The sequence below is a fragment of the Papaver somniferum genome, chromosome 1 (assembly GCF_003573695.1).
Source record: "Papaver somniferum cultivar HN1 chromosome 1, ASM357369v1, whole genome shotgun sequence".
NCBI lineage: Eukaryota > Viridiplantae > Streptophyta > Magnoliopsida > Ranunculales > Papaveraceae > Papaver > Papaver somniferum.
This window is the reverse complement of record NC_039358.1, coordinates 204,387,366-204,397,519: the sequence shown is the minus strand read 5'-3', so window position 1 is coordinate 204,397,519 and position 10,154 is coordinate 204,387,366. Positions and strand designations below refer to the sequence as shown.

Here is a 10,154-nt window from a genome sequence, read left to right as displayed (position 1 = left end):
AAGATATGCCATTACTTTTGCAGACACGCAATTCGACCGGATGGTGTATATCGTTATTCTGATGGAGGTGAGCCTTATTTGTTGTATAAATGGTCATAGACAAGATCAATTTGTAAGACATGTTCCGGTGAGAAACAAAAAATTAAATATAATGAATTTTTTTGTTGAATTATTACAATCTCATGGATAATAATGGAATCACCTCTGCGTAACGATTACTCCCTTCGTTCCCAGTTTCAGTGTTTTCACATGGACGAAAAATATGGAGAGATTAAAAAAAAATTTCATATATATTCCATAATAACATGCGTAAAAATATTTAAATCTAATTTTTTGTTCCTTGTTGGTCCAATTACAAAATGGTTATATTTTTGAATTTACCATACTTTTTAAATTGATTTACACAATATTAGTATTTTTCATCCGATTTAATACTTATAAATACAACGGTGTTATCTTTTCCTAAAAATACCCTCTCCTGAAAAAGCATTTTCATTAACTAAATTGATTGAGGTGGCGGTGATGAAGTGGTGGTGGTGGTGGAAGCATAAGAAGCTTAGCCAAACCCCGGAAGAGAATGATGAACCCTTTATATGACTGCAATGTAACGATCCTGAATGGGATGTGACGATCATGAATTCTATATAAGTGGCGGCACCACCGCCAACAACACTAATGAAAATAAAATTCAAAATCACGCTGGAGGGACAAAGGTTGGCCTATTTTAGTTGTGCACTTGTGCTACTGCTACTTAACTCCCTTCCTAACTGTTTTATGACCATTTTATAAAGTGTTCGTAGCAACGTGACTAGGCTACTAAAAATGAGAAAAGTACGAAAGCCTTCATCTGTATTTTAGGACATAGGAAATGCTATTCTATGAATCTATCTATGAAGGAATTGTAAAGAATCGAATTCGAAACCCCCCAGTGTCATCAAAACACATATAGTTCTGTTTTGCACACTTCAACGGTGGTTTAGTGACAAACATACGTATCCTTTAATGTCCCTTGAGAGGATAAGAATCTGGAATTCCCGATAGATGTAGGTTGCCTGCTCCGGTTATCACATGGCCTGGCTTGCTTGCTGTCATATGGGGCATAAGTGTGACAACTGAAGTGATTTACAGGCCTGTTTGTGATGGTTACATTGAGATGCTAACTTTGCAAGTATGAGTGAGCATCACTTAATGAGCCACATTTTTGCTCTTGGCCTCTCAGTTATTTACTGAAAAACCAACCCCTGGAGGTAGGTCTTCATTAAGCTATCTGAACCATGACAAAAATACAGGGGGAAACCACTGCACTGAAAATAATTTCCAACTGCATTTGGAAATAGTGCATCTAATGTTCTCGGGATACAAAAAAGAATAATTGGGGGTTCTAGATTTCACATTGCTCATCCTTAAGTTTTCATCTTATTCACTTCCATTTGACTTTTGAACCCCTGGATCAGCTTTTCATTGCTCAACCATTTGTTGCGTTATCCTCGGCATTGTTGTCATGGTCAACTGTTGTCAACTTTTCCTCTCCAGTTGATTTCTTTTGAGCTGATTCACTGCTCTCGTCGTTTCCTTTCTTCCTTTTTTTCCCCTCTAGTCTCTCACTCTGGGTTGAATGAATCCAAGCTTTTCTCGGCATTCTCCTTATTTGAGCTCTTTTGGGGAACACTGGCCTTCCCTCTCTTCGGTTTCTTCTGTGCTGCCTTACTGTATTTGTATAACTAGAGTAGTCAGGGTCCAGCATAGATAGTTGAGGGTAAACAGGAAGGGCGAAAAAATGAACCTCAAGGTTTCTTAAAAGCGAACGTTTCATGCCAACAACTCTAATTCCACATGCACAATTTACTATCAAAATAGATTGTGCACTGTACTTGAGTTGAACTTAAAACATGAAGAAACTAAAAACAATGGTTGCGGATTAGATTCATTAGAATATACCTTTGCATGAACGAACTTCCGCAGAGGCTTCTTTTAATGATCAGTATAGTATTGAGTAACAGGAGTCTGCTTGTTGCCCACTTTGATCTGCACAAAAATCATCCAAGACACCACAGAGTAAACATTTGCAAGCACGTTCTTGATTTAAAGAAAAGAAAAACAAAAGAAAGAAATCCAACCTCCTGAAGAAAAGAGTCAACGGCTGCCTTATCTTTTGGTGAAAAGCCAAACTCAATATTCTGCTCAACCTGCATTACCATAAATTTATCCGATGAAATAATGTCATGAGTCTAAACCCGAAAGTTAATCTGAGGCACACTGGGGAGATAGATGTACCATATCTATTAGACGTTTCACGGGATGTCGAAGACTTTCAACAGTAATTTTCTCATTGAACTTTCTCAGACGAATTAAGGGAATAGCTGCCAGCTCAGGGAATGATATATGGTAGCTCCACTGAACAAAGTGAGCTGAAAGCAACTCAATTACAGATAAGACACACTCTTCTTGGAAGAGGCGTGATTTCAGCCACTGCTTTGGGATCTACATCAAAAACTGAATCTTATCAGCCTACCATAACTTCAACAAACAATATTAAAAAATCAAACTCTCAGGTCATACAACCTTTAGTGCAAATGACATGTTGAAGGGTTTTGCAGATTTTTTGCATCTGGCTTGCCAGTTCCAATGTACTCCAAAGAGTCGAGCACCAAAGATGTCACAGGGATGAAGTCCCTAGAAGAACTTGAAAGCTGATTTGAACAATTAAGTACACCAACAACAGAAGGTCATTATATTCAACGTTTGCGCAGACATACTTAACCCACAAATCCACACAATAGATGTATTGCCAGCTATATATCTTCTCCATTGTTCCCTGAAGACGCAAACAGCTGGGTGTTAGCAGGATGCAACTTAAAAGAACCCTGGTTTCGTACACAATTGAGCATCAAAATTTCAAACAAAAGAACTTAACAGAAAAGAATGAATCGTCTGTAATCCCATCCTAACAATATTGCTTGTGCACGAGTTAACAATAAACAGATGGGTACAGGTTCCAGCAAAGTTTGTAAATTAAAAATATAAATACTTACAGTGGAAGTGTAGTGAAATTAATGGCCTTCATTTACTCAATTAGAAGACCAAAAACATAAGCACTGTTATGAACTTTCTCTTTTTCATGTAAAAACAAGAAATTTACACATATATGATTATATAAATCGAATAATTGACATGGCATTTTCTTCTCTTCGTATTGTTTAAACCAACCCCCGTAGAACGACTTTACCTAAGCTGTCTTAGGCTTTCTTGTACTTCTTAGATACCCGTCTTCTCCTCCTTCCAACAAATTTAAGAACCTCGTCTATCAGAATCACTGGTGCTGAGACCAAGATTACCAAAATCCACTCGTTTAGAGTCAATGGAACTATTCCGAACAGGACAGCTAAAAACGGTATGTATAGAATGAGAAAATGAAGCCCAAATGAGACTGACATGGCCAGGAGAAGAAAAGGGTTTCTCCATGGAGGCATTCTTACTAAACTATTATCTTCAGATAGGGCATTCAAGGAATTGAACATCTCAATTGCAACCAGAACAGAGAGAGATAGAGTCATTGCCTTGACTTTACCAGTGAAGAAGTAATCACATGGGTCTGAAAAAGTGACAATACGACCTCCTGCGACTATACCCATCTGCTTATGGATGAAAATATAAATATTTACCTTTTCTTTTGTGTGAAGGCACTGCCGTAATATTGTGACTAATTGCTGGATAGATACCAATGCCTTGCTACATGATCTCAGAACATCTAGAGAATAAAGCTCGGCAAGGGAGTCCGCAAGAAATTTTCTGTGTAACAAATTTGTGGGCTCCAAAAATTTGCTTCGTGCAATAAAGGCCTTGAATGTTTTTATCAAGCAGTATCAAGCAGGACTCAAGACAGTTTAAACTCAACTGAGTAGCAGCATCACGCATGATAAGAAATGATGCAGATGGAACTTTTCTTTCCCCAGTTGCCGAGAGATGAACTGTCACCTGCACTCAAATTTAAGTATCATAAGGAAAAGAAGAAGATTAAAGCTTTTGACAGAAAAGTTCTTTACCTCTAAAATCAGTCGACACCAGGAATCAATTATTGCAGTAGTCAAAGGCTTGCCAATGCTGGAATCAGCTTCCAAGTTTCGGCTTCTTCATCAAGATCCTGCCACAACCAAACCCAAAAATATTGACAAAAAAACTCTAACGAGGACAATACAGATTTCATAACTCTCGTTGGTGAAGCAGATCAAGTAACAGATTACATATAACCCCGGCAATTTATTAATAAAAAAAAGTTTTGGTAGAATTCTCATTCCAAACAACTCTAAGATTAGCATAATACAAAGAAGGTATGACAGCTCAAACAACTTACACTATAATCACTATCTTGCTCAAGTTCATCGGCACGAGCTTCCAAGAATTCTGCGAATTCTGGATCCTGTATCAAAAAAGAAAACACGGAAATCAAACTCAGTAGATAACCTACAAAACATGAGAAAAGTACAATTGAATGAAGAACGAAAAGGAAAAATAAATGAACAAACACGAAGTTACAAATGGGAAAATGCGCTGATAAGACAATTACATAAAAAGCATCAAATATTGTTTATCAGTATGGATGGTTTTAAACTCACACTACTTGTAAAGTTACTCGTTGCATTTACTCGCAGTAATGCACCATTACCTTTTCGATCAGGCGGTTCAATTTCTTCTTTTGCTTGGCAAGTTCCAAACGAAGTTCCTTGTTCTGCGCCTGTAAAGGCCTATCATTCCCCTCATCTACAAGAAATTATTCACTCTTTAATAACTTACATACGTAAAAATCACTAATGCACCACTTACACACTACAAATTCAACGGCTCCATAAGCACTATAACATTCTCACCTGAATCATCGTCGCTTTCACTTGCGGCATCATACGCACCTTCAAAGGTTTAATTAGCAATTCACAAAAGCCATTTCAGTCAAACCCAATCAAGACTAAACACAAATCATCAAATTGCAAAAAAAAACCATCACTATCAGAACCCTCTTCAATCGAATCATCGGTTTCATAACCATCGAATACAGGCACGAGTGAAACATCTCCAACAGCTACATCATCTTCATAATTATCAACATCTAAATCCTTTTTAGGAAGAGTTGTGTAGGACCGTCATTCTTCTGTCCTCCTACATTAACAAGAACAAATTTATAAGACCACTGCAAAAATTCAACTCAAGAAAAAAACAAAAAATCAGGATTACAATCATTTTATCAAAGAAATTCTTACTTGGAGGCTTACCTACGTGACTATCAATTTGGTGTAGGAGTTCCCTGTGGGGGGAGGCTATTCTCCACTCAGTCAACAGATTGCTTGAAGTGAAGGGCAGTTCAATTCTTGAATACAGGCACGAGTGAACAAATCTATCAAAGAATTGCATTTACAACAACCCACTGCCTACCCCATCACAATACCACAGTAGCTTGCATTTAGAAGAAAAGACAAAAAATCGAAGATTGAAATGACAATTTCTGATTGATGCCATTTATCACAATACCACCATCTCTGCTGAGAGCCTCAGACACTCGAGAGTTGAGAAACTGAGCATCAAATACACAACTCAGCACATGAAAAATGTGAAGATCATATAAATTGAGTACTTCTTAAGCATCAAATGATTCACATCTTTAGTACGACATAACAAGTTAAGAACTATATTGCCTGACTGCAAGTTTACTAAGTCAATGGGTAAATAATAATTCTAAAACACAAAGCAAGATATAATCATGAGAACTGAAACTGCAAACTTCATTAAACTTCTGAATGTCGACAATCCTCTCTGTGATACTATTATTTACACATACCATGTTGTAATTGTAATTGTAATAATATACTAAAAAACAAACCAGCCTACACATTTAAAGTCAGTTATTTATCTTAGTGCGCTCCGCAGAATCCCTGTTCCAAGACAAGTGTGAAGGATCTCCAAGTTGCCTGCAGCCAACACAACATTGTCAACGGACGATATCAAATTTCAAGTGTGGGAAAATGAACCAGTGTTTAGTTCTCACCTTGGCCTGACAAGATAGATAATGGTGAAAACCAAGGCTAAAAATAAGCAAAGCCCACCGACTGTGAGATATGCAATCCCAAGAAAGTCATTCTTCCCCCCAATCCAACTTGTGGTAGAAAGAACAAGTTTCTTTTTCCCGTCAAATTCATATGTGTTGTAATTGTTTTCTAAAGTAACCACGATGGTATCACCGGCTTTAAAATCCTCCTCTATCCTCCCATATAACTTTCTGAAGGTTGGAAAGGCTGCTATTCTCATCCATACGATGAGATCTTCTTGTTGGCTCAACTGTTGCAAAAAAAAGTTAGTACCAGACCAGCAAATCCTAATTACTGAAGTTGTAAATTTGTGCATTAGGTGTCGAAGATAAAATGCTTACAGGTATGCTCGAGTCAAGACGCTTCCCTCCTTGAATAGCTCCATCCTGGAAATTTCTTGGAAAAACTTTGTCACCAAATCTGCTGTCCCGGTCGCTCTTCCACGAAATACCTTTTTTGTTCACAACCAATGTCTTGTTGTTTCCCAGGGAGAAACTGTATGTATCATTGAACAAACTCCAGGCTATGAGACCACATGGGACGATTGATTGTTTCTTGGCTCCAACTTTAGCTTCTAGTTCGCAAGCTCTTATCTCAGTCTCTTTTGAGGGATCTTTCAACTGGGCGGTACTTCGGCTCTTTGCGTACCTGAAGAATACAAAGACAATCACCAGTTAAAAACTGTTGGAAATGGAAATTTGTAATCTAGACTAGTTTTGTTAAGTGTGAATGAAGTTTGGTTTTGAGGTAAGAATTGTCTTAATTACTGAGTTGTAAATCAGTAAAGGAAGTTAAAAGAAATGTCTAGAGAGTTGAGAAAAATCCAGGTCTTGTGAGAGTAATTGTAATGTGAATAAGTGCTAGTTGCTATGTCACAGAATGCATGTGTACCTTTGGTAGCTCTGATGAAAATTTTCGAGTTGATAATACACAAAAATAGGTTGCTTCATATCCTTGGGAACCTACAGGTAATAAAGTTTTATAAATCAGAGCTTTCTTTTGGAGTTTCAAAACGGAAACAGGGAAAGAAAGAGGTGGAGCTTACTGTGATATGCCTAGTGCATAATTTGCTAATGTTTGCGTTCCGAATGTAGCCAAGAGTGTCGTTTCTGAAATCCTCTGGTATGCATTCTGTGTCATAGCGATCTACAATTTCCACAACCTGTCAAGAAGAAGTGGTAAGTGAGATATCAGATTAATAATATACATTGGACGAAAATTTGATAGCATTCTTGATGAGATTTATATGGTCTTACACTTTTGGAAGCGATAAGGAAAGCAACACCCAAGGGGATGAATATAAGACTTGAGAGCACAAAAGCTGAAATTATCAATTTAGGTCCTATAATTGGCTTGTATGATCGCAGTTCTTGCTGAAGAAACTTCGAATCTGAAAAGAAGAAGAAACAAGGAGCAGTTCATGAATCAGTAATTTTCTTCTACCAAATGTTATTCAGGTGATGCGTAGAGTTTCAAATAATTTGTAACCATTAACGAAAAAAATAATCACCATATGTAAGAACTTGTTAATAAAATGTTTTTACATAATTTATGGACTAATCAAATACCGTCGTTCCATCAATGGTAGTTGCTGGATGATGAACTATTGAGAATATCATCATCATCGCATCCAAAAAATATCCTACAACCACTTGTAGATACCCATCTTTGAATTACATCATGAACATGTTGTCTGCCCCTTCACGATAGGAATCCACAACCCCTAAATCTTTACACTTAACACATTGATGCAACTTGTCTAAACACACAATTAGCTAAGAAACAAGATCGAGTCTTTGTTATTATTCTAATCGTATCTCTCTAATCATGTCTTCCCCAAATATTTGACCCATGGTTAATCTGACAAATGGAAGCTAACTAGTCTAGTAGAGACATTAATCCAAAAGAATAAAAAGATGATGAGAAAATTGAATCTAGAGAATAGTTACATTTGGGTTTTTTCTTTGTTGGCTGATGAGCAGCATCTCCTCCTCTTCTTCGTGTTCCTCCTCCTCCTCCTCCTCCAATAGAATTTGAACCAGCATCAGCAGGAATTGCTGAAAATAAGAAGAAACACAAATTAGAATCCCATGGTAAAAAGATGATGAGAAAATTGAATCTAGAAATTAGAGATTGCCAGGAATGTAGTTGAAATTCTATCAAAAAAAAAATATATATATATATATATATATAAGAAACTACTAACATTCGGAAATCCTCCTTTTGGGCTGAACAGCAGCATCTCTTCTTCCTATTGAACTTGAAGAAGTTGAACCAGCAGCAGGTATTGGAATTGAAATTGAAGAAGAAGAAGCCATTTTGGCAGAAAAGAGAGATCCCAAAGTGAAAAGAAGAAGAGAGAAGAATGTATATAAGAATGGGATTATCCATTTTAGTGATCTCTTACTGAATAGAAAGGTATGAAAAGTGGGATACAGTCAGTCACTCACTCTGTGGTTGTTTTGAGTCTCTATCCTACGATTTCCATTACCAGGTCGAGGTGGAGAAGGAAGGAAGTTTCCTTCATTCCCGTTTCAGATTTGTAGCAAATAATTCATGCCTTCAGTTCTTCATTTGGCTAATTACCCACTCACTGTCTTTCTAATTGTAGGAGGAGAAGGAAATTTCTCAGCAAACTAATCCCTCAATTTCTTCATTTGTGTATTTCTTTTTCTCTCTTCAATCCAACCTAATCCCCCAAAAACAGACCTAAAGAAAAAGGTTCAAACCATGGGCCGGGTTGAAAAAAGTCGGTTTGGACATCAGCTGAGAAGTTAGATTTAAAGCAATGAAAAGTTAACTTTTTGTAATTTTGCTCGTCAAACTTGTTAGAAATCCCAGCTCACTGACTCTGTCACCGTATCCAGCTCTATAACGAAGAACTTGTTTGTTTGCAGCTGACTCGGCGTCTGAATCTGAGTCAACCCCTGATTCGGACCGAGTCAGCAGTCAGACCGTTTGTTTTCCATTTTGAGTCAGATCTGGCTCGACCTCTAACTCAGACATAACCCTTGACTCGGACTCATTTGAGTCAGGTAACAAAATACCCCTGACTCATGGGACCAAACCACTGACTCACTTATTTCCGAGTCAGATGAGTCAGATCTGACTCAAAACAAACATATCGACTCAGATCCAGATGAGTCAGGTGATTTCACTCAGATCCAGATGATTCAGATCCAGACGACTCAGATGAGTCAGGAGTAAACAAACATGGTGGAAGTCTTCTTTATTTATTTTTTATCTCAAGGAGAACATTTATTTATAATATGTGGATCGAATATATCAAAAATGAAAATTGTTAAAAAAATACATCGGTAACACCTATACTTCTTATACAAATATCACTTTTCTTTTCCTTTTTTTAAAAAGTAGGATAAATATATTATAAAAGCAAACATAACCCACTAGTCATTTGATTCAGTCGCGTTTGAGGTCAGCTACAAGTGAGCTGCCCTAACAATGGGTGAATGTGAGATCTTATGGGAATACTTGATGAAAAACATTTGTATAGTGTTTGTTTCATAAGACTTTATACAATCAAAATAAATTCTAGGAATTAGAAAAACAGGTGTTGAATCTGCCAATGATTGATCAACTGTTGAATTTCTCCCTTTCTTTGTCAAAATTTTGGCTGCTACATTAGCTCGCCTATCCACAACTTGAGATATAGGGCTTAAACAAAAAATTAAATTAGAACGTTCCCCCAATAGAGGTCTCTCTGGAGTTTAGTATATAAAGAGTTAAACAGAAAACTCCCTATTTCTGGTGAGAGTCCATATTAACTTTTTTTTTTTTCTCTTCAGAAAACCAATTTTTGCAGCATATAACTTAATCTGTCGAATTTCATCAACTAAAAGTACTATCAAAAATTGTGTTTAGAATGTCAAGGTTCCACTTCCGTGTGTCACAATTTTTCAACTCTCATACAAGTGATATCATGAAGTATATACAGTTTCAGATAAATGGTATCCCTCCCAAGTAAGCACTTATCTTCCCAAATATTATTTGACTGACCATCCCCAACCTCCCATGTACATGTACTAAATTTCTTAATGTGTTATATTCCCTGTAATATGC

At 37.0% G+C, this 10,154-nt stretch overlaps 1 protein-coding gene across 5 annotated transcripts; it reads right to left on the bottom strand.

Moving 5' to 3' along the window:
• Window positions 1–1,222: 1,222 nt before the first annotated feature.
• LOC113312951 (ALA-interacting subunit 3-like) lies at window positions 1,223–8,801 on the bottom strand. 5 transcript variants are annotated; one of them, XM_026561696.1, is made up of 18 exons: window positions 8,281–8,801; window positions 8,024–8,131; window positions 7,331–7,464; window positions 7,120–7,236; window positions 6,966–7,036; window positions 6,416–6,722; window positions 6,035–6,324; window positions 5,265–5,957; window positions 4,866–5,151; window positions 4,664–4,758; window positions 4,352–4,417; window positions 4,044–4,141; window positions 3,663–3,975; window positions 2,563–2,815; window positions 2,275–2,481; window positions 2,118–2,186; window positions 1,939–2,025; window positions 1,223–1,707 (listed from the first exon to the last, which is right to left on the bottom strand). In XM_026561696.1, exons 1-8 carry the CDS (start codon window positions 8,390–8,392, stop codon window positions 5,888–5,890), a joined length of 1,209 nt encoding a protein of 402 aa, XP_026417481.1. In that variant the 5' UTR covers window positions 8,393–8,801; the 3' UTR covers window positions 1,223–1,707; window positions 1,939–2,025; window positions 2,118–2,186; window positions 2,275–2,481; window positions 2,563–2,815; window positions 3,663–3,975; window positions 4,044–4,141; window positions 4,352–4,417; window positions 4,664–4,758; window positions 4,866–5,151; window positions 5,265–5,887. The 5 variants fall into 5 exon arrangements, with proteins under 5 accessions (XP_026417481.1, XP_026417483.1, XP_026417471.1 ...); XM_026561698.1 differs by having other exon boundaries at window positions 2,563–3,975; window positions 4,866–4,904; window positions 5,009–5,151; XM_026561686.1 differs by having other exon boundaries at window positions 2,563–3,975.
• Between the last annotated feature and the right edge of the window lie 1,353 nt (window positions 8,802–10,154).

Bases quoted from the DNA above. Each gene is read 5' to 3' on its own strand.
- LOC113312951 (XM_026561686.1), bottom strand. From the start codon at position 8,392: ATGGCTTCTTCTTCTTCAATTTCAATTCCAATACCTGCTGCTGGTTCA. The intron at 8,132-8,280 runs GTTAGTAGTTTC...TCTTATTTTCAG, and splicing joins CAAAAGGAGGATTTCCGAAT to CAATTCCTGCTGATGCTGGT. The intron at 7,465-8,023 runs GTAACTATTCTC...TCTTCTTTTCAG, and splicing joins AACAAAGAAAAAACCCAAAT to ATTCGAAGTTTCTTCAGCAA.